The sequence below is a fragment of the Condylura cristata genome, unplaced genomic scaffold, assembly GCF_000260355.1.
Source record: "Condylura cristata isolate star-nosed mole 26May11 unplaced genomic scaffold, ConCri1.0 scaffold00056, whole genome shotgun sequence".
In the NCBI taxonomy this organism is placed as follows: Eukaryota; Metazoa; Chordata; class Mammalia; order Eulipotyphla; family Talpidae; genus Condylura; species Condylura cristata.
Window position 1 is genome coordinate 351,991 of NW_004567157.1, and position 27,850 is coordinate 379,840.

The 27,850-nt window shown below is 43.6% G+C and overlaps 2 protein-coding genes across 7 annotated transcripts in view; one reads left to right on the forward strand and one right to left on the reverse strand.

The window, feature by feature from the left end:
- The first annotated feature begins 578 nt into the window (after positions 1-578).
- On the forward strand, positions 579-27,521 carry LAS1L (LAS1-like (S. cerevisiae)). 6 transcript variants are annotated; one of them, XM_012734444.1, is made up of 15 exons: positions 580-904; positions 1,609-1,734; positions 2,670-2,739; positions 3,465-3,546; positions 4,532-4,816; positions 5,104-5,150; positions 5,991-6,100; positions 7,622-7,707; positions 8,419-8,625; positions 8,968-9,115; positions 14,066-14,583; positions 15,389-15,539; positions 17,420-17,481; positions 18,911-18,989; positions 27,434-27,521. In XM_012734444.1, the coding sequence occupies exons 1-15, from the start codon at positions 714-716 to the stop codon at positions 27,441-27,443; spliced, it is 2,172 nt and encodes a 723-aa protein (XP_012589898.1). In that variant the 5' UTR covers positions 580-713; the 3' UTR covers positions 27,444-27,521. The 6 variants fall into 6 exon arrangements, with proteins under 6 accessions (XP_012589897.1, XP_012589898.1, XP_004695229.1 ...); XM_012734443.1 differs by lacking the exons at positions 18,911-18,989; positions 27,434-27,521 and adding an exon at positions 16,044-16,246 and having other exon boundaries at positions 579-904; positions 17,420-17,506; XM_004695172.2 differs by lacking the exons at positions 18,911-18,989; positions 27,434-27,521 and adding an exon at positions 8,025-8,075 and having other exon boundaries at positions 17,420-17,993.
- ZC3H12B (zinc finger CCCH-type containing 12B) overlaps positions 24,052-27,850 on the reverse strand; it is a 46,206-nt gene continuing 42,407 nt past the window's right edge. Inside the window, exons 3-5 of the mRNA XM_004695173.2 lie at positions 27,360-27,594; positions 26,662-26,768; positions 24,052-25,556 (exon numbers count right to left, since the gene is read on the reverse strand). Coding sequence (XP_004695230.2) covers positions 24,133-25,556; positions 26,662-26,768; positions 27,360-27,594 — 1,766 coding nt within the window. The 3' untranslated portion in view covers positions 24,052-24,132. The remainder of the gene's footprint in view (positions 25,557-26,661; positions 26,769-27,359; positions 27,595-27,850) is intronic.

Below are 27,850 nucleotides of genomic sequence, written 5' to 3' on the forward strand. Positions count from 1 at the left end.
ATCCCAAGGAATTAAGCACAATAAGTAAGTATACTTTGTGGATGTTGAAACCAACACAGAAGTGGAATGCTGGCAAAGCAAAAACCTTACAATTTTCAGCTATGAAAGAGAACCACGAGATAAGCCAGTCTAAGCTCCTCACTGTACAGATGTGAAAAATATTTTCAACCCAGCTTTAGATCTTACATAGTTACTCTGTAATTTTGCTTCAATGTCTATAGTGTTTTACTGAGCCAGGTGCTGATTCACGGCAATGAAAACATACTTACAAGCGCTTTTCCAGTACAAGGGACAATCATTATCACCCTGACGTCAGGCAAAAGGTGCAAACCAAAATTCCTCCTTCAGTCCAAGCACCTCCCTCCGGGTTTGGGACTTAAATACGTCAGCAACCCGGAAATTAGCGGAACGTAGAATCTAGACGCTTGCAGCTAGTACGGTTGCTTTAAGAAAAGAACGCTTCCGGTCGGCGAGGCTGTTCTTCAACTTGCAGTTTGGTCGGCCCTCAGTTCTCGAGCTGCGATTGGCCACACCAACGCTGAAAGGCGGACTTGTGTCAGGGTCACGCTCTCTCATTGGCTGCTGGCTACGGTGATTTGGAGGGAGGTAGCACGTTGAGCTGGAGGCTGAGGGGAGTGTGGTGGCACTAGGTCTGGCAGAGAATCCAGTGTCTGGTGGGAATCCGGGGCCAGCCTGGTCTGGGTCCCCGGGGAATGGATCGCGTGTGGAGTGCGTGGTGCGGAAAGTGCGTCAAAGAAAACGGGTCGTCGCTACCCTGGGCCCATCGCGTCGTTGTCGCCTGGCTCAATAGGGCCGAGTGGGATCAGGTCACAGTGTATCTGTTCTGCGACGACCATAAATTGCAACGGTACGCGCTGAACCGTATCACCGTGTGGAGGAGCAGGTAAAGCGACACACTCAGTCCTCCTGCCTGTGCTTGGTGGCTCCTCACATTCTTCTTTGCAGAATTAACTATAAAGCCCCATTCGCCAGACGTCCTCCAAATTGTGTAATGGTGCTTCTGTGACTGGTTTGGGCGTTGCCCCTCTCCCAGGTGCCTGGGAGAAAGTAGCAGCCAAGCTCTTGCTCTTTCCATTTGCAGAAAGAAAGTGGGTGTGCTTCAGCAAGCCTGTTGTCAAATCTGTGAAATTTAGCCTGTATCTTCGTTCATCATGGGGAGGTTTTAGGAGGGACCAGTGTGGCTGAACTAAGACTTAGGGGTAGATTAGTTTCCTAGGGTGGATTTCTGATTTTGACTTGCCTGCAAAACCATGTTTGGCTGGGATGCTTAAATCGGGCTGGTAAGAGAGTTGGGAACAAAAAAAAAACAAATAAAGATCTCAAGAGATAAGGGTCTTCTCTAGCCAAATTGAGAGTTTCAGGGTGAAAGATAGCGGTGTATCCACACTTAATTGTTATTTGATTGCATTGCAGTTAGGATACTGTTGGATTCCAGGGACATTACCCTCTTCTCACCTTCTTGGATTGCGTGTTCATTCACTAGAGCCAGTATATAGTAGGAATAGCCTTACATCAACCTAAATTTTGAGGTGGAGGGTGGACCAATGAAAGTAACTTTTATGATGGTACTGGACTGTGACCCTTCAGGTTAGGAAACGAACTCCCCCTGGCAGTGGCTTCTACTGCTGACCTGGTACGCTGTAAGCTCATGGATGTAACTGGTGGCTTGGGCACTGATGAACTTAGACTACTCTATGGCATGGCACTGGTCAGGTAAGACCTACTTGGGTTGGGGTGGAGGTAGGGGTGGAGGTGGGTGTGGGGATAGCATGTAATAAGGAAATCTTGTATTCAGATGCTACCTAAAGCAAAATGCCTTGTGTATCCCAGTGGTTGCTTGGCAGTGTTTGGTACCACCTGTCAACATACATTCTTTTTCTTTTCCTGAAAGCCTCTCTTACTTTTCTTTTCCCCCTTGCTTAGAATGTTGGGTGGGTTGATTCACAGCCAGTGATCCCTGTGAGTCTTTTCTAGCTTTGACGGTTTTATCATTTCTATCCATTTTAACTCTTTCACCCAGATGAACTTTTATGACTGGCTTAATATTCTTGGTCATGATGTAATAATGTGAATTTTCCAACTCTGCCCCTATCTATATCTAGCATCACTCGGCCTTTCCTCCTTCTCTCTATGAACATTGAAATGTTTCTAGTTGGCAGAAGTGGAGGCATGAGCTAGGAGTTCTTGACTTACAAAATAACTTAAATAGTTGCAGCAGTCAGGTGTACTTTGAAAAAAAGGCTGCCACTGAGTTTTCTCATCTGTTAAAATCACCATTCACCTCATATTGTTCCCCTTGTTACCAGTAGGTCCTCCCTAGCTCTTCTTACCTTGTCCTCCTTTAGCCATGTTTTCCAAATCATTTGATGTAAACTCTTGTTCTTACATATTGTGTTCTAGTGTTGTGATTACCAGAGTATTACCTAAACAGACCTAATCAAGGCTCGAGTACTGTCTTACTCATCTCTAGGGCTTCAGAACAGGGCAGTCTGAATGGAACCCTTCCCAGCTATGGCTGATACCAACCATTGGAAAAGGACAGAACAGTCAGTGGAAAGATTATAGACACGCAGGGTGTTTTGCAGTCCCAACTAGTTTTAGTAAAACTGTTATTTGGGCTGTGCCACTTATTTTCCCCCTTATCCCAGGTTTGTGAATCTTATTTCGGAGAGGAAGACTAAGTTTGCCAAGCTTCCCCTCAAGTTCCTGGCTCAGGAGGTGTGTATGATAATGTTGCCTTGATCAATTATTTCTCTCTAAAGGGACTCTTTAAATTGGTCCTGGGTTGACATTAGCACAGTCAGACTATATCATCCCACTACTACTGACCTAGCCCATCAAAAACACCAGAGCTTGTCTCTGCCTTATGGCTACAGTCTCAATGGGCTCGGCCTGCTTTTGCTGGAAGTGGCTTAGTGGAGCTGAAACATAAGAATGTACTGCTGGGTGGACACAGAAAAAGAGTGGTAGTCACAGCACCTGCCCTCAGGGAGCTGACTATCTGAGGGAAGAGACAAGCTCAGCCAGCCAGCATGAAAATACCAAGACCTTCTTACTCTGAGTATGTGAGGAGTGTAGTGCCCAGAGGGCAGGTAGATTGTTTGTCATTAATAGGTGATTCTTGGACAAAGTATAGGACAGAGGGAAGGAGGTAAAGTGTACCTAGGAAAGAGATTGATACAGACCAGTATTTTTATTTTGGAGAAGAGTAGTTGGTAGATAGGAGAGGCAAGTATCTTTTTGAATTTGTAAGACCACCTCCACAAAACAGTAAAAAAGAATCAGGAGAGGTGATTGCTAACGTTGACTCAGTCACTGAGACCAGAACTGCCTCTCAGGACCTCATTTTCTCTTTATGTAGAAATTGGGGAGAGGCCTTTCTTGTGGTTCCTTCAGCTTTAATATTTTCTAATTTATGCACTTAAACCCTCCCCTATAATCAGGTGAATATTCCGGATTGGGTTGTTGAACTTCGCCATCAGTTGACCCACAAGAAAATGCCCCATATAAATGACTGCCGTAGAGGTGAGTCTCGGGTAGTAAACATCATAGTTAAGCATAGGCACTTGGGATGAGTGTCCCATTAGCTACTTACATTGCCTTAACTAACTCCCTTCCCTTTTCTAGTATCTATTACCCCAACATGAAGGGGATAGGATGAATCAGGAGTTCTTAACTGCGTTGGATGTATGTCTAAAGAACCCCTGGGTTCATAACACTTGATTGGACACATTTCTCAAGCCACTCCTTACTCCTCTCCTTGGACACAGTGGTGCAATGTGGAGAGAGGAGGATCTCTGCCTAAAGTCAGAGCTTGGACTGAGATGAGACAGTGAGCCACAAACTATAAGGGTGGGCATCAAAAGCTCAGCAGTCAAGTTAAATAATGCAGAAGATCCCATGGTGCATACAATCTCAGAACTTTAAATAAAAATGGTTAATATTATTTATTTTTCCTTTTGTTTCAGATATTCCAATATGGCTTGATACTGTTCTGATCTAGTTTGTTATCTCAATACTGAGTTCTTTGATTTTGCCTTAAATTTTGTGCCTGAGGAGAGGAGTAAGGAGTGGCTTGACAAGTATATGCCATCAAGTATTATGATGGTTCCCAGCTAAGAACCCTTGATTCAATCTATTCTCTTCATTGGGGAAACAGATTTAGGAAAGGGAAGAGACTTAGTGAAGGCCATTAAGTAGCTAGTAGGGCAGGGTCTCTTTTGTTCCACTTTCTAGCCCTGTCTTTTCTATCCCACTTCCAAGTTCAGTATTAGTTTTTTTTTTTTTCTAGGAAGTGTACTGGTGATAGTACAAATCAAAGAGAAAGAGGATAACACAGAGTGAGAGGGGCTGTCCTAGAATATTTGAGATTTGTGCCTTCTTGGAGCTAGTTCTTTTCCCTTGGGGGCTTGTAAGATGAGGCTGGGGGCTGGGAGGGCTGGAGACCTGTTAGAAGCTGCTTATTTATGGCCATGCTTATGATACTGCTTTCCTTCTTTCCTTATACTAGGCTGCTACTTTGTCCTGGATTGGCTCCAGAAGACCTATTGGTGCCGCCAATTGGAGAATAGCCTGAGAGATACCTGGGAGTTGGAGGATGACAGGGAAGAGACAGATGAAGATGATCCACAGGAAGATAAAAATGCTGTTGTTGATGAAATAACTGAGCAGAAACCAGAGTCTAAGGATGAGAGGAAAGATGCAGAGCTGGATATCAAGGCTGACGGAGACAGTGAAGGCAACAAAGAGGTTGATCCACATTGGGAAAAGGCTCTGAAACATAAAGAGCTTTATGGTAGGTGTCCTTGGGAAACAGAGAGGGGCCCATGAGCCTAGAAGACTCAGGCTTAGTGTTGACACTGTTTATTTCCCTGTCTTGCATTTCCTCTGGGGCTTTGGTGAGTTTTAGCTCCAAAATTCACTATCGTAAATGATCTTCCTTAAGCCCTGTGAAGTAGGTAAGACAAGAATGCTAATTTCCAGAATTCAACTCGAAAAATGAGGTGAGAGACTCAGAATCCCATCAGCCAGGAACAGGGCACTAGACTGAATGCCCTATCTATTTCCCTATTCTGTTTTCAGAAAGAGCCCGAGAACTGCTTGTATCATTTGAAGAGGAGCAGTTTAAGGTAAGAAAGTGACTCTTGACTTTTTCTCATCTATCCCAGCCATTTTTTTCCTCTTGCCAGCTACCTGAGAGAAGTCCTGAAAAGGATTTGAAGGAAAAATGGCAAACTTGAGGGAACTTCTCGGAAAGAGAGAGGGGGTATCTAGGAAGGACAAGAGGAGCAGAGTCCACTTGACTGATCCTCTACACCCATGGAAGGTAGCAGATGATGGAAGTTTGTGGATTATCTGCCCCATTGGGTGGAAGGGAACAACTGGGCTTAGTGGTTGCATAGCTCTGTATAACTGCAGCTGACTAGCAGGTGGTGCCCAGGAACTTTCCTAGATCAGGTGAGCTTGAAGAGTGCTGTTTTAGGAAAGGTGGTAGTTTATAGGCTATTCAGCTCAACCTTTTCTTTTCACAGACAAAGAAATTTTGAAGTCATGGACAGTGAAGGGACTTACCCAAGGCCACAGATGCAGTTAGTGATAGATTCTGGGTTAGAACCTGGGTCTTGTGATTCCCTTTCTTTCATAACCCTTTATTTCCCCTTATCACTTTGCCTGAGGTCCAGCGAAATGCCCTTACTGGATATTTCAGTATTGGGGTACCTGGTGGTTGGGGACCACAGGTGATTAAGGAGATGGGAAGGGAGGAGGAGGAGTAAGAAAAAGAATTCTGACATTTAAGCATTAGACTCTTTTAGTTTCAAGGCCAGTAGAGGAGTTATGAGCTCACCCTTTGCATGCCCTGTTTAATCACCTGAAGGGAAGTCTTGAGAGGTTTTATAGGAAAGCATTTGGAGGGGTTGGGGAGATGTCTGACTGAACCAGTCTTCTAATGGTATTCTTTTTGCTGACAGGTGCTGGAGAAATTTAGGCATTTGCCTCAGGCCATTAAGGCATGGAATAACCTGGCTCCACCTGTAGAATGCATCCTCGCAGAGCTTAAGGGCATTATATGGGAGAACAGGTGTGTAACTGTAATCAGGGGATGTGTATGCTCTAGTGTAGAGCATAGCAACCCCACTGAAAAAGGTCTCCATATCCAAGCTTGCAGACTTCTGTTATAGGAAATCCTAGGGTTCTGACCCCTCACAGAGTTGACCCTGTATTGTGTACTATCCTCTTCCCCTGGCCCTGCCAGCTACCAAGTGAGAATATGCCTACTTTGAGTTCCTAAAATTATTAGAGGCAGGAGTGTCTGCTATCATCCATCCCCTGGCCACCTTTGTTCCCCTCTGTACATTGGTATGTGGAACTTAATAGGTTGGGATTGCCCCTGGATATTCCTATGATACTATTAAAAATCTTCAAGTATTTTATCAATGTCTGCCAACCTTGGCTCCTTGGCCACTTCCTTCAGCATCAGTTGGGTAGGTAGCCCTTCAAAGCTGGAAGAATTACCCTTTTGACCCTGTGCAGTAGAATTTGCCTCCTTGTGCTGAGCAGGCAGCTCACTGGCTGCTTTAAGTGCTCTCAGGGGATACTGATCTGAGAAGATGGGAGAGGGATGGAAGGAGAGCTCTTTCCTTTGAGCCCAGTGGAAGGAGGGCTGAGCATGACATCCATGCAAGCACTGTGATACCTTAGAAGCTATTATTTCCCCTCTAGGCCTGGTCAGCTGGGAAATCCTCTGTTGAGGAGCTTCCAGTTCTAGAGATGACTGGCCTGTTACTTGTTTTTATTTGTACAAGATGGCGAGGAGAGATTACACTCTGGCTTTTGATCTTTGTTTTGGGTTCTCAGAGTGAGTCTTTGGGATTCTTAGTCCTTGGGATGAAAGATGATATTTGGTCCAACCATTGAGTCCTCAATGGTTCTGCTCTAGGATCTGAAAGAGGACTATCATAGAGAAAGGGGCTGGGTAGGAGATCAGAGGGCTGTCGAGAAACAAACGTGCTGAACTGGAACTGAAATCTAAAAGTTTTTGACCTCTGTGAGGCTTTTTCTCTGTTTTGGGGTTTGTGTAGCAACTATAGACCTTGTTATGGGCCTTTAGATGAGTCAGCATGTGCTTAATAAAAGTATTTAGGGTCCTCCCTGGTGGCATAGTGGGTTAAAGCACAGCACTAAGAAGCTAAAGCCACTTCAGCATGAGTTTGATCCCCAGCCCCAGAGGTGACCCACGTGGCGCTGCAGACCTCTCCTGACCCACCCGCTGCTCCCCTCAGCAGTGTACTTCATCAGTAGGCCTGTTCTGCTCCCCAGTCTGTCTCTGGTGAAGCCTCTCACCGCCCCTGCACCTCTGGTCTATACCCCAGTTCTGTACAGATAAATAAATAAATCTTTTTTTAAAAGTTTATTTAAAACCCACAGAACTCAGTTTCTGGCCCTACCCCAGGATGCTGAAGCCTGAGATTAAACTCTCAGCTCCCTTCCTTTGCTCCCTTGCTGCTTTGGCCACTTGAGCTGGAGATATTAACTGCCTTGAGAGTGAATAAGAAACTTTTATCTGCTTCAGGTTGCTTAATTAAGTGTCCTTTTGCTCCAGGGAAGCTGTGCTGGATGCTTTTCTGGATGATGGCTTTCTTATCCCCACATTTGAACAGTTGGCAGCTTTGCAGATAGAATACGAAGGTAGGATCTTGGGAGTTCGCTGAAGCTCTAACATATATGTTTCCTGCACAGGACTGTAGGTTGGGTGGCCTTGCGCAGGGGAACAAGGGCAATTTTCTGCCATTCCCTGTGAAAGCCCCTCTCTGCTGAGCTGAACTGGTAGCAGTTGTTGGGCTATTCTTAGGTGCCATGGAATTGGTCGGGGTGGGAGGGGGAGAGGGGAAACATAATGTCATTATTGTACTATGTTAACTGATTTAGCCACTTGCTAGAGAGCTAGAACAGCAGAACTGGAAGGGCCTTGTGAGGTCATCTAGTCCAACATCCTCATGTTACAGATGGTCAGACTGAGGTCCAGAGAGGGGAAAGTACTGAACCAAAGTCACACAGTGAGTTATTGATAAAACTGAAGCTAGAACCAGAGCTCTTTTTCTTACATACTGTTTTGAGCTATTTGTTGGTTCCCAGATACTAACTGGTTTCTCTCCTGGTGTTCTGCTCTCCTCTTTCCTCCTGGTTCTGTGGTGGCAATTCTGTTGGTGGTGGTGGTGGGGTCCCCTCGCTATCTTCTTCTCTTTCCCTCGTCTCTTCCTCTTTTTTCTTTCTCACCCTTTCCTTCTCTTCCCTCTTTCCTTCCCATCCTCCTTTCATCTTCCACTCCCCTACCTTTCCTTATCTCTCACTGGCCCATGCTTCCCATTTTCCTGTCAATGGGTGTCCCTCACAAACTAGAAAACGTGGACTTGAACGATGTCTTGGTGCCAAAGCCGTTCTCTCAATTCTGGCAGCCCCTGCTCAGGGGCCTGCACTCCCAGACCTTCACGCAGGCCTTGCTGGAGAGGATGCTTTCTGAGTTGCCAACCTTGGGAGAAAGCGGGATCCGGCCCACCTACATCCTCAGATGGACAGTTGAATTGATCGTGGCTAACACCAAGACTGGTGAGAGAGACTAGCCCTAGCCCCAGGGCCTAGTGCAGCTCAAGCAAGAGCATCTGCCACCTCAGCTCTCAGCTGAATAAATAGTACCAGGTGGACCTATCCCTGGTTAAGGGTTTAGGCTCTGTGGCAGTAGGGAACAACTCTCTTCCCACCTTTTTATTCTCAGAGCCAAGAAAACTGGGCTGGAGCTAAGACCCCTGAATGCTTTGAGCAATTGGGAAGTAGAGAAGGGCCTACAGGGTGAAGAGCCCGGGAAGGGACAGAGCTAAGGTTTTCATGGTAGAAGGTTGTGCGGGATGGTCTTACTGATTCCTTCTCCTGAAGTTCTCTCTTTTCTCTAAGGACGAAATGCACGCCGATTTTCTGCAAGCCAGTGGGAGTCGAGAAAGAGCTGGAGGCTATTCAACTGTTCTACCTCCCTTGACTGGCCCCGAGTGATTGAGTCTTGCTTGGGCTCGCCTTGCTGGGCCAGCCCCCAACTCCTTCAGCTGTAAGTCTCTTAAATTCCATCTGGTAAAGAGGGTAAGGCCCTACAAGCCTCAGGGCTGCACAGCTTGAGAATGATACATTTGGATGGTCCCCTTGCAAAGATATCTAATCCCATCTTCTTAATAACAGATGGGGGGACTCCCAAGGAGGGGAGTAATAGGGTATTCTTGATGAAGTTCACTAGCTCAAGACCTGGCTGAGCAAAGTCCAGACTGATAAAGGGTGAGACAATTCTCCTAGAGTGCTTAGCACAGTGGCCTGTACAGAGTAAGTGCACAATAAATGGTAGCTGCTATTTATTAGTAAACCCAATCTTCTGACTCTGAGCACAGTGCTCTTTTGTCATTATCTTTCCAAAGTATACCACTCATAGGTGCACAACAACCTTTAGTGATTCCCCATTGCCTTCCTGATGAAGTCTAGGCTCAGCCTGACATGCAAAGATCTTCTGATTTTGTCCTGCCTTATCATGGTAACCAGACCTCCTGTGATTCCCCTTATCCAATTCACTGTGGATGCTATAAGCATACTGAATTATTGCATTGGTTCCTATAAACATTTATGGTTGTCTCCCTTTCATCTGTCATTTCCTGACGTTAAGCCATTCTGTCATACTCATGGAAGCCTTTAGCTTCCATTTGGGTGACCCATCTGACACTACAGCTCCTCAACTCCAGTGACCTTCAATTTTTACTACATTTAGCAACCCATTTTTATTATTCAGAACTGTTCCATCTCTGAAAGCTGGCATCCTACTCAGTGACCACAGTTTCTTGCCCTTCCAGTTCTCATCATGACATCATTTTGCCTACATCTAGACTTCCATTCCTCCACTTCTTGCCTCCTGCAACATTGCCTCCCCTCTATCCTGTCTATAGTTGATTATGTTAGCCACTCATAATCAGCATACTTGACTCTGCCCATTTTTTGGCATTTCTGACTTGCAACCACCCCCGGTTGGGATTGATCCTCCCTACTCTGCTTCCCCTACTCCTCAGCCCAGGTAGCTGAGCTCTGCTGAGAAAACCACATAGCCCTGTGGATTGCTGCCACTGTAGAGGTATGATTTTTAATCTCATGTCACACCTCAGTTCTGCTTGTCTGAAACTTTTACTTGTTTTCTGCCTACTTTCCCATTTTCTGACTGTTCTTAACCTTTCCTCCTCTCCCATTTCACCCTAGCTTCTTCAAGCACATTGAGGCATCTAGCAGGGCCCACTTGAGGCATCTAGCAGGGCCCACTTGACCCAAGGTCCAGCCCTTACTGATCCATGGCTACGTTCAACCTTCTCACAGGCCTCAGGATGAGGTGGCCTTGCCTGTTTCAAAGCCTGCTCCACCTGTGCTCTGTAATCGCCACTGCCAGTATCATTGGGGCCTCAGTCCCAGCTCCTCCCTTGTTCTACTGGCTCTTGCTTTTCAACCTGTGAATATGCCTGATTTTTCTCATCTTAACAGCAACATAAGCAAAATCTCCTTTGACCCTCTTTTGGGTTATCACCAGTTTTTACTGCTTTCCCTTCCATAAAATATCTCAGAAGAATAGTATATACTCAACAACCTCAAAATTTGTCACTACCTTCTTAGTCCTCAACCTGCTATAATTTGCAAGAGCTGCAAGAGAAGCTTTAACCTCCTTATTACCCAGTCCAGTGGGCCCTTGTCCATTGTTTTGTCTACTCTATTGATGCTTTTTACTACTATCTGGAAGTCCCAGTGCTTTTTTTACACGTTCCTATAAAGTACCCAAACCCAAATTATTATACCTAGCTCAGACTTTTCCATAAGTCTCAACATGCTATATGTGGTAACATGTCAGATATCCCCCTTAAATGACCCACAGGCACCTTACTATGGCCACAAGAGAATTGGTCATCTTACTCTCTAACCCCAAAGTGTTCTTCCTTCTCTGTTTCCCATCTCACTTGGTGGTGGGATCTACCCTATCATATTGACTCTCAGGTTCCTCTGATATCTGAGATTTTGTGTTGCCATGTCTATTTCCCCTAGTGTCTCCTTCCCTTCATCAAACTAATATTCTTGAGGGCAAGGGCTCTACATTTACTATCTGTGCCCCAGCACACCACATAAATCCAGGGCCCAAAAAGACCTCAGTAAATGCTGTTGAACTAAACCTTACTCTGCAGTTTGTCAGTAGTGCTTTATTCGGTGGGAGCTGACTCTCCCTGGGATTCAATGAAATGGTAGTCTGGGTACCAAGACCCTTTTAGCCCCATTGACTCCCTGCTCCCTATCACCAATAAAATCAGAAAGTATTTGAGCCCTGACAGCATTTGGGCTGAGTAATAGCATATGAGATATAAAAAGTAGCCCTGTAGAAAACGTCAGCCAGATCAAAACCTCCAGGAGATGGAACTGAATCAGACAGCCAAATCTCAAAAAATGTGTATTCTGTGATAGAAGTGATATGGATGGGTGGAAACTGGGAGAAAAACCAAAAAGGCCTAGTTCAGGAAATCACCACAGAAGAAGCTTTCAGTTAGGAGAAAGAATAAAAGTTAGGAAGTCAAAAGGAACATGGCATGTGTATGCAATGGAGGGAGGGAGTGAAAAGACCAGCATGGAGAAATTTGGACAGGTGGCCTTCAAGGTACTTTCCAATCCTAAGTACCTGCAGAGTGGAAGCTGCTGGTCTCAGAAATGTCTGAACCACAGAGACCTTCTCCCAACCCAAGCATACCAAAAGGATGCAACACATGCCAGCAGTAACAGCAGCTCACCTGTGTACAATTTCTTGTGGAAAGACCCTGTCTTTCCCAGATAATCGATGAAGCTATTCCTAATCCCTTTATAAATGTGGGAAACAGGTTTTACACAGGTGTCATGCTGTAAGTCAGTGGCAGTCTGCACGCCACAATTGGGACCAGATCTAGACATCCTGTCCTTTTTCTTGTGTCCTCTCCACAGTGTTCCACTAGATTGTGTCCTCTCCACAGTGTTCCACTAGATTGCACTGTTGCCACAGAGTGTGTGCTACTAGGTATTCACAGAACATGGCTTTTGTTTTCCCCAGAGGAAAAGAAAGCTACTACTGGCAACTAAGGGTCAGGCATAATACACGTTATTTTTTTATTTTGTACACATTATTACATTTTATTTGGCATAGCAAACTTTTGGTACAGGTATTCCACCTTTACATGGCAGACAATGACATCAAGTCTCTGAGAAGAGAAGTGCTTTAACCAGAAGTTGCATGGCCTGTTTATGGTGGGACAGGGATTTGGCTCTGGTATTGTGAGTCCAAAGTCAACCTCTTTTCCAACAATCTGACTGGCAACTTTCTCAGTCTTGAGCCCAAGGAAGGAGAGGCATTTTTATGACTTGTGTCACACCTGCACCTCAGAGTCAGACTAGTCAGCTCAGGATAAAGGGTGGGTAATAGTAAACGTCAATAATATGTTGTTTTGCCAATATCAAGTGCCTGGGAATATTTATTATTAATCATGCTAGTGGACACAGAAGGAAGAGTTTCTCTGACTGGCTTTTCCTCCAATAAAGCTGGCAACTTTTCAAGAGCATCCCCCACCAGCATCAATTCTGTTTGAACCGGTGTCTTTTCAGAATATGAAATTAGCCCTGTAGAGAGGGTCTCCCAATTGAGTCACTCTCCTGTGGCCCTGCCCCCAGTGATTAATGAGCAGAGGCCATGTGTGGTCAGTGCACCTGTGGGATCCAGAGAGAAGGCCATCCACTGAGCAGAGCTCCTTGGTAGCTCTGCTACCAACCTCGACACACACATATAAAAATTAGCCATCTGTTCACCCTGCCCATGACTCCAGCATAACCAGATGGCTCCAATAACCAAATTGTATGTGGGGCTCTGCAAAGGATGCTTACCCTCTTCCCCAGGGGCTCTCCTTCCTGATAGCTCTGTATCTGTTGGTGGTTTTTTATTATCACCATCCTGTGTGTACAAGATATCGTCATCTTTACCTCTCCACTGCCAGACCCCTACCATCTGTTCATAAAACCTCTGTCCTTAACAGTTTCTCTTCCACCACCTATCCACTACCAGTGTGCTAGGTCATCCCTCACCAACTCTCCTTGGTCTCCCTGCCTCCAGGCCACCCTGGCCCAGCAATCCTCCACTTGGACACCATGGTGATCTTCAGAAATGCAACCTTCACCTGTGCTCAAGGTCATAGATGACCCCTCTGCCAAGCATACACATAACCTTGCAGCCTTCTCTTCCTCTCACATCTCCTTTGCACAGCCCTTCCCCTCAAACCAGGTTTCTCACTGTACATACACAGCATAGCAGTGCTAGTTCTTGTCTTTCTGCAAGATACCCTTCCTTCATCTCTCCTGCCCTCTTTGTGCTCTCTGCATCCCCATAGCTCCTACAGTGCCTGAGGTCCAAAGTGTTCATTTGGCCTCGCTCCCACATGCTTTGTCTTGTCAGCTGCTGCTCCCCCCACCCTTTTCTCCATTCTAGGCCAAGCTGTAGTTGTTTCCAGAAAATGATCCCACTTTGTATACCACTCAGAAGGAGCCTAGCACAGTTCAAAATATGTCTTTGAGACTCAGGACAGATTATTCAGCTAGGCCAGAGGAAGAGAGGGAATTATATTTTCATTCGTTGCAGGCCTATTGGCTAGTTTGTTTATTTATACAACATTTTAATACACACTGATAGCTATCATTTATTGCATGCCCACTATGTGTCATGCACTGTGCCAAGCATTCTATGTGAGCTGTTATTTATTCCCAACCACCATTTAAGTCAGTTGCCACTATTGTCCTCATTTTCCTGAGAATGGAAATGAGCCACAGAGGAGAATCATAGAATTTGTTCAGGGTCCATGTTCCTGTTGTTTTTGTGTTCTGTCTGCTCTACTGCACTGCCTTCAAAGTCAGATCTAGGTCAGAGACCAAATTCAATTCCTGAAGTGACGTGAATCTTTCCCACCCCATCCCTCACTTTGATCAGCATCTTCAAAGCCATGGGTCAGGTCCCACCTGACGAGGAGCAGGAGAAACTGCTGCGTATCTGTTCCATTTATACCCAAAGTGGCGATAACAGCTTGTTGCAAGAGGGCTCAGAGACTTCCTTCCTTGGTAAGTCTCCATATACACTGGATAGACTGTATTGGAACCTTAAACCAGCTGACTGCTGCTCTGGACATGAAGGAAAAGCTCAGCATCATGGGGAGCAGGGCACAATTAATGATATCAAGGAAGATGAAAAGGAGAAAGTGGTCTTGGAAGACCAGGTGGAGGAAGAGGACGGAGAGGAAGATGAAAATGTTGTCCAGGAGAAATGGGAAGAAGAGGAGGAGGAGGAAGATGATGATGAAGATGATGATGAAGATGAAGATGAGGAAGAGGAAGACAGAATGGAGGTGGGGCCTTTCTCTACAGAGGAGGAGAGTCCTACTGCTGAGAATGCCTTGCTTCTTGCCCAGAAAAGAGAAGCTTTGCAAGGTTCTGCATGGCAAGTTAGCTCAGGTAAGAAGACCAATACACAATGTAGCCCCACACTAATCTTCCTTGCCTGGCTGACTCTTGAGTCCCCTCCACCCTGGAGAAATTATAAAAAGTTGCAGGTGGTATCCAGTGTGAACAAGCCTTGGAAGAAGCCTAGTGTATGGGTGATAGTTAGATTTCTTTAACTTTAGGATGGTTTATTGTGTTCTGGGAACTTAATTACTATCAGCTTGTTAACTGCTTCATGTAGAGAGCACCTTCAGAATGTGTGTATGAGAACAAGGCAACAGAACACGCAGGAGAAAGTGAGAGTGGGATGGATGGATATGTGATTCTGCATGTGTTTTTCACATGCAGTAATCCAGAGACAGGGAGACAAAAGGGCATTCTGTCTATGAGAGTGTGTATGTACACACGGAGGCTGGATGGTAATAAGACAGGGTTTTGTTGTGTGTATGAGAAAGAAGGAACCAACAGCATTAAGTCAGAGGAGGTAGAAGTAAGATCAGAAGTGACCAAAAATGGTGTGGTTTCAAGATACACATACAAGTTAGAAAAAGCCAGGAGGGATCAGGAAGGATTGATTAGAAAGTGGGGAAATAATGAGTTTGCTCATGAGGCCAGTCTTTTGAGTACCATCTTTTAGGTTAAGACATCAAGAATTTTAAGGCAGGGAGACCTGAAAGGAATGAAGAGTCTGGTATGTGTCCATGGGTTTGTATGTATATGTACACAGTGAAGGCATATGAATGTGGGCCACAGCTTGTATGATGCACCTATCTGAGAACCAACTAGTTTGTTCTTACCTCGTCCCTTTGTTCTGTAGATGATGTGCGATGGGACACCTTTCCTTTAGGCCGAATGCCAGGTCAGACTGAGGACCCAGCAGAGCTAATGCTGGAGAATTATGACACCATGTATCTTTTGGACCAGCCTGTGCTAGAGCAGCGGCTGGAACCCCCAAAGTGCAAGAACGGGTGAGTGCCCATGGCAGCAGCATTTCTCTCCCCTTTCTCTGCCTCCTATAGGAGAAAGGAGGGGAGAAAGGGAGAGAACACAACAGGGGTGGGAGGGGAAGTAGCTTTTCCCAGTCAGTGCTTAAATTAGTGAAGTATGAGTTCCAGTCCCTGGCAGGGCCTTTGTCAGGTGTCCTGGTCCCTAGTTAGGGGAGCCAGTGAGGCAGTCATACAGAACTAGATTTACACTCCTCTCAAATGCATCCAGTTTCTGTGTGTACATGAGCACGCACACGTGTGTGTGGTGGGGCGGGGGGACACGCGCATGCATACATACAGTTGGGGAGGAGAAAGGTCCATAGCTTTCGACAGATTCTGTAAAGGGTCCACCAATGCCAAAGGTCAAGAATGGATGCTCTAATCCAAATTTTTCATATTTCTGAGGAGAAAACTGAGGCCCAGAAAGAGGAAGGGATTTGTCCAAAGGTGCACAGAGTAATCAGTAGACCTCCCTGCACTGTCCAGGCATCTTGGTAGCAAGGCATGTGCAGGACTCCATGCTCTCCCTCGAAACTCACCTCTGGATCACAGGCATGGGAGCCCTTGGGTCATCAGGGAGCCAGGACCCAGACAGCCCTTGCTGAGGGGCTCTGCTGGTAACACAAAGGATCCCATCCAGCAGCCTGTACATTCCGGAATGCGTGGGCCATTGTGACCATGAGAATCTTGTGAGTACCAGAGAGAGACCCCTGTGGGCCCCTGAAACAGTGTTCCTGTGCCATCTGCCCACTTCTGGGGAGATAAGTCCTTCCTCTGGAGGGTTATAGAACACAGGGGCCCCAAGAGCAGTCCAGGCCCAAGGCAGTGCTATAGACTGTGTCATGGGCCAGCAGCATGCCTCTTGGAGAAAAGAGGCAGCTGAGGAAAGCCAGATGGTCTGTAGTTGGGTGTGGGACCCACATGTCTGTGAGAAACCAACTTGGGCCAGGCTGGCTTCATGAGCTCCAGAGTATCAAAGGTGAAGTGTGGGTAGGTGGAACTGTTAAATGTCAAAGGAAGGTAATTTCCTGACCTCCAGTAGGCTTCCTTTACTGAAGCAGACTTAGCTAACACCCCATCACACTTCATCCCATCTTCCCTTTTCCTTGCCTTTGCTCTAGCCCTGACTTGTATATATGCCATGGGCAAGTCCCTTTTCATGTCTGGGCCTCAGTTGAAAAATGGTGGGTGATGGGAGCGGGGTGGGACTAGATCATCTCTAAGGGTTTTTTCAGCTGCAGTAGTGTAACCATGGATCGGCCTGAAGGGAAGGATAATGGCTTTGCTCTCAGCTGTCACCATCATCCACCTGTAAGGACCTTTGACCTGCAAGAAACAGAGGAAGCAAGAATGTTCTGAGTTGGACCAGGGAGAGGGAGGGCTGGCTGTCATCTTATTTAGGGCAATTGTGTAGTTCTAGAATGATACTTGGCCTATCCCTACAGTTTCAATCTGGTCTTGTGCCTCTTAACCAGTTCTTGGGGGTGAGAGGAAAGGATCTAGCCCAGGGTCTTTCACCAAGCTCTATGGCCTAGGAAATATGTATATTTAAGGCAGCCATCTTTAATATCTTCCTGGGATTGGGGTGGTTTCGGTCCTCCTCCTATCTCAATCCTAATAGGTCTGCTACTGGCCCTACATTATGTTTCATTTGAAGAGCCCACCTTTTCCTCCCCTTCTTTATCTGAGGAGAAGGCAGGGCCATCCTAAGTAGTTTCTAAGGATTTAGTCTAGTCTCTTCTTTATAAAGGCAGGCAGAATAGTGGGCCCTTTTCATGGGCACATGCACATCAAACATACTTAGGTTTTCTAGAGCCAAGTGCAGCCTTCTTCCATGTCTGACCCCTGTCTTCTCTCCACAGCACTCTGGGCCTGAGCTGTGGCACTGGCAGTGGCAACTGCAGCAATGGCAGCAACAGCAGCAGTAAGTTGGAGGGTCTTCTCTGGAGCCAGGGCCAACTACATGGGCTTAAAACTGGCCTGCAGCTCTTCTGATACCTGCCCTGATGCAAATGTTCTTCCAGCCTTGCTGGGGCAACAGCTCCAACCTCCCCCTGCCCCCAACATACCTTTCCCTGATGTACCTGATATTCCATGAAACAACCTGGGAAACAACCTATACCAACCACTTAACCTCAGCTTTCTACCATGGTGGAAATTTGAATGTTTGGGCTTTTTTTTTGTTTTGCTTTGAAAAACAATAAATAATCAACTATTGTTTGTGAGATGAGGGTGTGTATCCTGGGCCAGACCTATGTAGTCTTTGCTTTATTCTAGAGGCTCCAGAGATGGCAGGATTATAATAGGCCTTCAAGTGGGAGCTGATTCCTTTGTCCCAGATTGCTGTCACCACCAGGCCCCACTCATACTTTCTGCCTGCTTCAAGCCTTTCTGCTCCCCTTAGCTATAAAGTGCTGCCAACTCACTTGGAAGCCTCATACCCAGAGGAAGTGCAGTGCTGGCTGCAGAGCCCAACCATCTCAGAACCTCCTTGACAGCATGGAGACCACCCAACCTTCCTGCTAATACTAAGCAGCCTTCTGGCTCATTTCCCTGCCTGCTTTCATTGGGTACCAAACAGTATATGAAATCCAAAGGGAAACTTTTGTGACTTTCCCACTCCTAGAAAAAATAAAATGGACCTTCCTGTGGTGCGCATTGGAGTTAGATTAGAGACTGACCCTGAGCTCACTATTAATGGTCACCAGATCCCTCAGACACTTTCTACCCTGTGTCAGTTCTAAGCTGTCGAGAGACATGGATGAATAAACTATATTCTTACCCCTCAGAGCCCTCTGACCAGTAAGAAAGGACAGTCACCTGTTTTGATAACCTAATGCATGCCTCTGCTGAGTACCTTAAGGGAGTTCATACGCCATGAGTAGTTTTTCTGAGTGTATTTCCAGCGTGGTGGCTGACTAAGGTCAAGTCTGGGTATAGTTATTCCCCATCCCCACATTGGGAAGAGACAGCTGAGTTAGAGAGAGGGTATCTCTGTGAGGACAAATTTGACCACAGGCAAGGGGAAACAAGGGACAGAAGCAGCAGCATTCCAGCCCTGAGGTAGCTTAGGCAAGGAAGGAGAAGGCTTATGCTATGAAAATGCCTAGGAGAAATTCAGTGTAAATATCACATCAGAGTCCAGTCTAGGGCTTTATCTTGAGTTAAGATCCTTAGGAAGTCCCAAACACCTTTGAATTTTAAGAATATGTCCACATGTTTTACCAAATTATGAAAGGGTTCCATGAACCCAGTAGCCCATCAGGATTAAGATTTACTGCCTGTCCTATGTGAACCCAAACATTAGGCATAGGCAAAGTGACTGCTTTGGTTAACAGTCAATTTCCTTTCAGTTCTTCCCTATTCAATACAGTGGCAAACGCTGTCCTTTAACACCCTGGAATGTCAGCTGAAGGAGCCCTCAAAGAACATGTAAGTCACATCTAGTCAAGAGATTTCATAAATGTGTATTGTGAGAGGAGGTAACTGAGTACCTGTTTCTGAGGAGCTGGGTGCTATAAGTTCTTGGTTCCCCTCTGCTAATTCTCTCAAGAAGCCTGAATTTTATCTGTTGTGTATGTTTTGGGATTCTATATAAGATTTCCTTTGCAAAATGAATTTTGCTGGTTAAAAAAGATAGAAATCATAGTTCTCAGCTAGCACCCTTATTTTATGCATTATGAAACCAAGGCAAATAATAAAAGAGAAGGGATTTGCCAAGAGCACAGAAAAATTAATTTGGTACAGATCCACATATCTCCCAAAACCAGCTTTACTTGGGTATTTGTGAGAAATAAAAAATAGTGCACCACACTCCTGATCTGAATCAGAAAAGTTGAGGATGGACAGCAGTGTGCTTCAACAGTCCTTTCCACAGATTCTGATGTATTATAAAGTTTGAGACTCACTGGTATAGGGGAGTAAGCTACTCAAGACATAAGTACCAGGCAAGCCACACTACTTGGAAGTATGATGTTAGTCACACATCAAAGTATGATGTTAGTCACACATCAAAGCACTACAGAAAGATAGGTCTGGAGGTTAATAAAGAACATGGCATGTTGGGACACCAATGAAGGGGGAAAACATATTGGTTACTTACAGAAATCAGTCCTCCACCTGGTTGTGAACCACCAGTGGAAGCGCTGCCCAGCCTAGCCCTGTGGGAAATAGCAGTTGACAAGGACTTGGAGCTGTATTAATATATGAAAATTAGAGTATATATGCTTATTGTACTAAAATTAAGATGAACTCATTTAGGAAAATACCTGTCCTTATATCCTTACAATGTTACTCAAGATGCAAATCCCAAAAACAGAAATTTCATTTTTTTTAAGTAGTGAATTGGAATCTACATTATAGGTCATATGGCTTTTGTGTGATGTTCTTGAAGAAACAGAGCCATTAGTAGTTAGTAAACAAATAATTTATGTAGTAAATAGTTATGGTTACAGTTTAGTGTCAGTGATACAGCATTTTTCATCAAGATTGTAAGTGAAACAAAGCCTCATGAATAATCATAGTACATTCATGCTAGTGAGAACATATTGCAAAACTTTGCACATGCATTACAGCAGCAGACACAACTTGGGACACAATATATTTTCACTCACTTCTGGTTGGCTCTGTATTTTGTCATTGAGACTTACACTATATTTGGGTCAAACAACCCAAAGAGGTTTGTAAAAATTTACAACCATTTAACAATATTTTTGATCTCACAAATGAATAAAGCAAACTACTGTAGCTCAATGATACATAAACCAATGCTAAAAGTAGTCATTCTGCCTATGTATATAGCTAGCTAGAATATGATAATGGTGAGTATACTTAGTCTTTTCAAAGGCATAGACTAGACAAATAGTTTACAGAAATATACTGGGAGAACTAACTGTAGTGCCATTTTTGTTGAAGACTACACTCCTCAGTTATAAGACCTAAGGAGAAACAAACTAGTGGAAGGCAGAAAAGGGTTAGAAGGAGACCTGAGTAGGGAGGACTCTTTGGACAGTACATTACTTTCTCTGTGCAGTTCCAGATGTGGTTCACAGAGGAATACAAAGTGCAGTGAAATTGTTGGCCCTCAACAAGGGCACTTGTACAATGTCCCATACTTACAGCATGAATAGAATGGTAATTAAGTGCCTTTCAAAATGAACTCTTCTATGTTAAAAGAAAACTCAGTGCCAAGGATTAGTGGCTATCAATGTATGAATTGTAGAAAGATAATTTATTCAAAAATAGAAAAAATGGGTTTTCAAAGTTTTCTCCTGGAAAATGGAGGGAAGGGGAGATAGTAAGGGATGGAGAGAGAGACACAGAGAGAATATGTGTGTGTGTGTGTGTGTGTGTGTGTGTGTGTGTCTCATTACTTAGAAGAAGAAAAACTTTGTGGACCATCTCCATAAGGCACCTGTCCTTCTCCCTTCCTTGCACCTTGCACCTTAAGTGAGAGTACAAGAATACAATGGCTGTATGTTATCTTTGAAAAGGCTACTTTCCTTTGAACTTCCTTACAGAAATAGTGTCCTGGATTGACCATGCCACTCCACAGTCACACTTCTTCAGGTCAAAATAACAAATTATGAAAAAAATAACAAAATCTATAAAATTTTAAGACCTGAACAGGCACAGACTTGCTATGAGTTCAGAAACTCAGAGACTTAAAATTACAAAGCACCTCTTGCAAAATGTTCTGCTTCTTGAAATTCACACAAAACTGTGTAGTAATCCCCTGCTAAGTGCTTGGAGGTAAGTATCCTGAAGGAGACACTCTTAGCCCCACAAAGGAAGCTTGATTGTATTACTAAGGGAGCCAAAAGATTCCCAATACTTCTTTGTATTTGCTGTTTTATCATTATAGACAAAATGGAAAAGTTAAGAACTATGCAGACCTCAATATTAAAAAATAATTCTCTAATGAAGAAGCAAGATAGATATTTGCGTTAATGCTTATATAGCTCCATTTATATATTTTTATAGGTGATTCACTGACAATTTTACACAAAATTCCTTTTGCAAGGACATTAATAGGCTAAAGAGAACTTGTGCAATATAATGCTTGAAATTAATTGCACACACAGTTCCTGTGTGAATAATAATAAAGAGGCCTTGAAAAAGTGTCTTCATTGATAAACTACTACTGCCCTTTGGAAATAAAATCTCCCTCACAACCCCTGAGATCCTTCCTTGTGACACATGGTGCCACAAACATGGTGAAAAACCAATAGCAAACCTCTTTTAGATGAGTTTTGTACATTTGTTTCTATACAATCAGGAAAAAAGATACAATTTGTATCAACAAAAGGTCATTCCTGGTTATTTGAGCATTGCTTCTAGCTGCTTTGGCTCACATTTTATGAGGAGAATGGCAATTGTTTTTAGTAAATAAATACATATACTGCCTTAACAGAATTTCCTGTATTGGAAGTAGCTTTTAAGGTTTTTTTGAGTACTATGAACATGTTCAGGATGAGAAATGTAGCTGACAAGAGTAAACTTGTGCTTCCCTGTAAGTTGTGCAGCTAGTGGATACTGTGGTGCCATTGATAATTTTGATAGGAAGATGAATGGCACAAAGGCAGTAAAGTCAACTAAAATTGTCATATACCCTGATTTAAACATGAGACAGATTTAGAAGGCCCAAAATGTTGAAAGTAGGAGGTGGTATTTTGTGAAATAGCATGTACTTCCGTGATAACTGTCATTCTCTATAGACCTACCTGATAAAAAATGTTTTTACACCTTCATGTGCAAGAGAATGGGAAAATCAGAGGGTAGGAGATGAATATAAATATGAAGTTGTGGTTAACTAAAGAGAAACATTGATTGAGATGCCGTTTTGATCAACTATGGACAGACAAAAAGCAGCATGCAAGCCATTAGCAAATGACCAGAAACAACCCTGACTACAGCCTCACATTCAGAGTGTTTCACAATAAGAAACATTAATAGGCAGTGTCATACCTTCTTATGAAGAAACAAAGGCCAAAAGCAGGCCTTCTCAACTTTCATGAAAAAATGACCATAGAAATTAGCAAGTTCCAGCTCAAGAAATAGTGAGCTGGTGATGGTTCAAAATGTTGAAGTATACAATGGATTCAAAAGGGAGTTCATTTAGTGCAGCTTAAAAAAAAAAAAAAACACCTCTTTGAGAGGCATTTAGCTACAAATATACCCACCCTGAGCAATATACAAGTTGCACAAATGGTGTAGCAGAGGCCTGCCTTCTTACTACATTAAATGATTATTTAAGGGCCATTTCATCTGCTGGATTAAAAATGTGATTTGTTAGCAAACTTGCAGCATCCCTTTTTGGAAGCTGTCTTTTCCACCTAGAAAATCCCCTGGTTTTGTTTCTTAAATTCTGCTCTCAATTCTGCCAATGAGTGATTATTGCCTAAAGTGTGGACAGCAGGAGAGAGGGGTTACATAACTGCATTGTCTTCCATTACATTTCATCCTGTGACATTGAATACTACATAGATCACGGGTGCAAAGAGCATTGTGTCATCTCACAAAAGAGTGCATCTTTTGTGTTCCATACTGAACGCTTTATGAGTTTGACCATGTCTCTTGGGATAAAGGAAGCTTACTCTTGTAGTAAATCCCTTGGTCCTGGTCAAGCTTTTTTTGTACTTGTCTAGCACACACATTTTCAGAAGGCTGCAATCTAATCCCTATTTGCTGAGGTGAAGAGACTTAAAAGCTAGTAAGAACTGTCAATAAATACTGACAATTAAGAAGTACAAAGGAAATAGAGCTGGTTTGCTCTGTTACTTAAGAAAAGCAATGTTCAAATATAGGCAAAACTAACTGAAACTATGAAATGTCATATAAAAAGTTGAGTCAGATTTGTGATCTGTACAGCTGTAGATTGAGGACGGTGCAGCATCTGTCTTTTCACCCTCACTATCTAAAAGGTTATACAGAGATGTACACATCTCAAACTAAATACATATAGTCACACATGCAATATAATTGCTAACAATAAGTTTGAAATATAGCTCTAGAAACTTCAGTGTGACTCTATAATGTGGTTATTAAAGATATTGACTGGTCAGATAGCCATGCAATGAAGTATTCATTTACTTTTAAATAGCTGTATATATTATTACAAATCCTAAAAGGTTAATTGCACATATGACCTGATCCTGATGCACTCCCTAAATTAAATGTATCATTGATACATTATAATATTGTATATGTGACTAAGAATCCCTTTGGGTTTCTTGAGTTTAGGCCTCTCCCCCTGGATTTTATTCTCCATTACTTGCATGGTGTAGTGCAATAGGGCATGGAATTTGGAGTCAGAGGACTTGGATGAGAGTTCTGAGTTGGTCAATTGGTCTCAGTGTGAACTTGGCAAGTCATTTAATCTCATCAAGTTTTAAAATTTCTAATGTCTAGAAAACATGACATTAGTAAAACTTACCTCACATTGAAGGGTTATGCGCTTCAATGTTATAAACACTTTGCAACTTGTAAAGCACAACACAAAATTGTTAGTTACATAGTATTAGTGCATTATTGGTATTAATATTCATATTTGTATAAAGGAATAAGTCGTGTCATGTCAACGTGCAGACCTAAGCTTAGAAACAATCAAGGCTGCCAACTGCTGAGCATCTGCTGTGTGGGGATTCTTCTCCATCACTGCAAGGACAATATTTGAAGGAAAAATATTGCAGAGGTTCTTATAGGTCTGATACTGGTGCTCAGGGATCATATGCTCCCTGGAATCATTGCACATTCCAACCCAAGGATTCCTCCAAAGTTGCTCCATCTTTTCTGGCACGCTTCGTACCATGACTGGCTCATAGCATGGCTGCATGAGACTGTGACTCAAGGGATGGGAGTGGTAGCCATAGGAGTCAGTTGAACATTGCACTGGGTCCCAGCTGGCATGTTGTTCCCGACACAGAGGAGGTCGTCTTTGCTTTATGGGGTTGCTCTCATAAAGGCGTGAGTCAGAAATGCTGTCCATCCTAGTCATCACTAGAGCACGTCCTGCCTGGGGGGGTGTTGCACCAGGATATATATTGGGAGGCAAGGGGTAGTCTCCAGCACAAGAAGAGCATGCTTCAGTTACTGAATGTTGGGCATGCAGAACTAAGTGGGAAAATGACTGCTTGTGGGGGGCTTGTTTAGAATCATCTGGGCCATAGCTTTGCACCCGGGTTAAGGCTTCATGGTACCCATGAGGAAAAGGCTGGAGTCGGTTTTGAGATGCTGAACAATGCAGTTTCAAACTGCCTTCAGAATGGGCATCAGCTACAGTCATGTACAGGTTGTTATAAGTGGAATAGCTGTCGTTCCTGGTATGGCTCATACAGCTGTCAGGGCAGAGACTGGGGTTCCGGGCAAATACACCCCAGTCTGCTTCAGCCATGTAATATTCTCGATTATGTATGCTGTTAATATTCAGTTTGGAGAAGTCGCCTAACATTGAATAGTAGCCATGGTCCCCCAAGGACTGAAACTTTGGGTATTGCTCAGCATAACTAATAGGGGGACCATGGCTGTTGGTTATCAGGATGGGAGGGTACTGAATACTGGCCATGTTCTCCAAAGAGGCCTTCTGGTGGGAAAAATTAGAGGATCCTGGCACTGGGCTGCTGGACGAACGGGTATTGAGTGCACCCACTGCATGGCTTTTGGGGGGTTGGAATGTAGGGACACTTAGGGCCGTGACAAGTGAGGGGACAGAACTTGCCTCAGGTTTATGGGCAACAGTCATCCATTCCTCAGGTTCCATAGCCATAGACCGAATACTGGGATCTGATTGGCGCTTGGGGGCCACCTGTTTGACTTCTGAAGTTATCTCACCTTTGGCAATAGGTAGCCCTGTGCCACCCTTGACCAGGGTACCTTCACTCATGGTTTTCACCGTGGACAGTTTGGCACTGATGCGGAGCTCATCAGCCACTGAACGCTGGGGTTGGTTGGCCCGCTCTGGATGATAGTATTTGCACTTGTGGCCATAGGTGCATTTTTTCCCTGAAAAATAGTACCTTGGGGTAAGATTCTCTCACAGTAGTGCGATGCACTGTGCTAAAAACTGGTCACTCAGGTGACCTGAGTGACCAGTTTGGGATTAAGGCAAAAAATTAATGGACCATAAAGATGACAGACAGACAACACCAAGGAGGTATCACATTCTGTGAAGAAAGTGGTGGAAAAGGGAAGCTAGAGAGGAAACTGCAGTGTGAAAATTGAGCAGTTGAACAGCCTTCATTATCCTCAAGGCTCACAACTTTGCCTTGGTATAACAGGCAGAGATGGTGTAGAGCAGCAACAGGTAGCATAATGCACTGCAAAGAGCACAAGCTTGTGGACTATTAGAGCTAAGTTTCAACTCTAGCTATGTCACTTACTGATCTTGTAAGTAACTTTACTACTTAAGCTTCATTTTTCTCTTCTGCAAGCTAGGCTCATAATCAAGCATGTTATAGGGTCATTATGAAGATGAAGTAAAGATAATAAATGTGAAGATATGCTATGATCTAAATAAGCGTTATTTGTGAAGGAAAAAACAAGATGTCCCATAACTAAAAAGTGAAACATCCAAAGTAGCTTCAGGCCAGTTAACCCATGTTTCATGGCTAGGCTCATGAATTTGTATCAGAGTCACTTAATATCATGAATGCACTATAGAAAATTATTTTTCTTTTTAAAAAGTAAATTAAAATGAAGTCTGAAAGCAAGCTGAAACGTAGGGTTCTAAAGAAAAGGATATTATTATTGATAGTTGACAAAGGGTATAGGTACCTGCCTGAGAGATACATCCTTCTTGGTGACAAACCCAGTTTGGCATTGACCTTTCTGCTTCAATAGGCCATGTGGGTTTCTGGAGGTTCCTGTCCTCTATTACATTGCTCAGGACAGAAACAGCTAGAGCACAATGCATCATTCTATCAAGTGACAACAAATGTAGTTCCAGGATGTTTCTTTAAATGTGTAACTGAGAATATATGAAGATACAGACTTTAACTCACAGAAAGTGAATAAGCTGGAATTTCTTAATTGGAAAGGAAACATTGAAAGTATTCTCAGAGTATTTGTCTCCCATAGTACAGAACTTGTTCTGCACAGAGGTACTCACCATAAGGGCATGGTTGCTTCTTGTGCTCAGGAACAACAGGTCTCTTTGTTAAGAAATTTTCAAGGCTTGGGCCATGACGCCCTAAAGGATCATCTGGAGGCATAAATCTGAAAGTAAGCAAGTAGGATGTTTCTTTACTCTGTTCCCACTATTGCTTGTCACAAGTTCATACCTGCATTACCACTTGTCTATACTGTCATGACAGCCTTCTAATTGCCCTTCTTTCCTCAAGTTTATCTTCTAAGCAAGCAGTCCTTCCCTCTGTTCACATTTAGCCACAATAAAAAATGTCATTCTTCCATGGGCTACATACTAGCATGTCTGTTGGTTTCCTCAACATGCAAGACACTTGCAATCCAGATGTTCTTCCTCTTTAACTGTTAATGTACAGCAGCCCCCTTTCTTGTCTGTGTATTTCATCAGAAAGTATTTATTTTCCTATCATTTCACATTGACAAACAACTTTTAAAAATTACAATCATAGCACTTATCACAACACAGTGTGTTTGTTTTTCTATCCACCACACTTTAGAACTTTTAAGGATAAGTCTCATTTCTTATTCAGCCTTTTATCCCCATGGCCATCAGGATAATGCTTAGTATACAAAAAGTGTTCACTAAATGTTTATTGATATGAAATCTATTCCTAGTTTTAACTTGGATTTAGGCTATTTGGTACCTTCTGAAAAGAAACATACTTGTCATTCACGAAAGAATACATTAATAACCGCTCCTCTATAAATTTCTTCCATTCTGGTTTTTCAACTTGAAGGTCTCGGTAGTTATCATTGGATACTATGATGCCATCAGAATCAAAAGCCAGTTTAACTATGAACCGGTCATCGTAGCAGACAACTCTCCTGCCCTGGACCCTTCTGGATGGCGTGAAGACAAGAATCTTTTCCTTTTCCAGCTTACGTAGGATATCTTGATCTGTTGAAATATGGATTGACATACCACAAAATAGAAATTATCCCCATATTGCAAATATGAAAGTTGGTATTAGATGAATGTATTATTTGCCCTTAGTGAGAACATGGTCTCTGTTCCTAGAAATAGCACCAATTTGGATTGAGACTTCAAGCAAATCACCTTCACCTTTGAAATTCGGGTTTTATTTATTTTTTTACTGATAAAATGAAGGGGCCAAATTTAATGGTATCTGAATTTTAAAAACTATCAAGAATAG

Bases quoted from the DNA above. Each gene is read 5' to 3' on its own strand.
- LAS1L (XM_012734443.1), top strand. From the start codon at position 714: ATGGATCGCGTGTGGAGTGCGTGGTGCGGAAAGTGCGTCAAAGAAAAC. The intron at 3,547-4,531 runs GTGAGTCTCGGG...TCCTTATACTAG, and splicing joins TATAAATGACTGCCGTAGAG to GCTGCTACTTTGTCCTGGAT. The intron at 15,540-16,043 runs GTGAGTGCCCAT...TGCACTGTCCAG, and splicing joins CCCCCAAAGTGCAAGAACGG to GCATCTTGGTAGCAAGGCAT.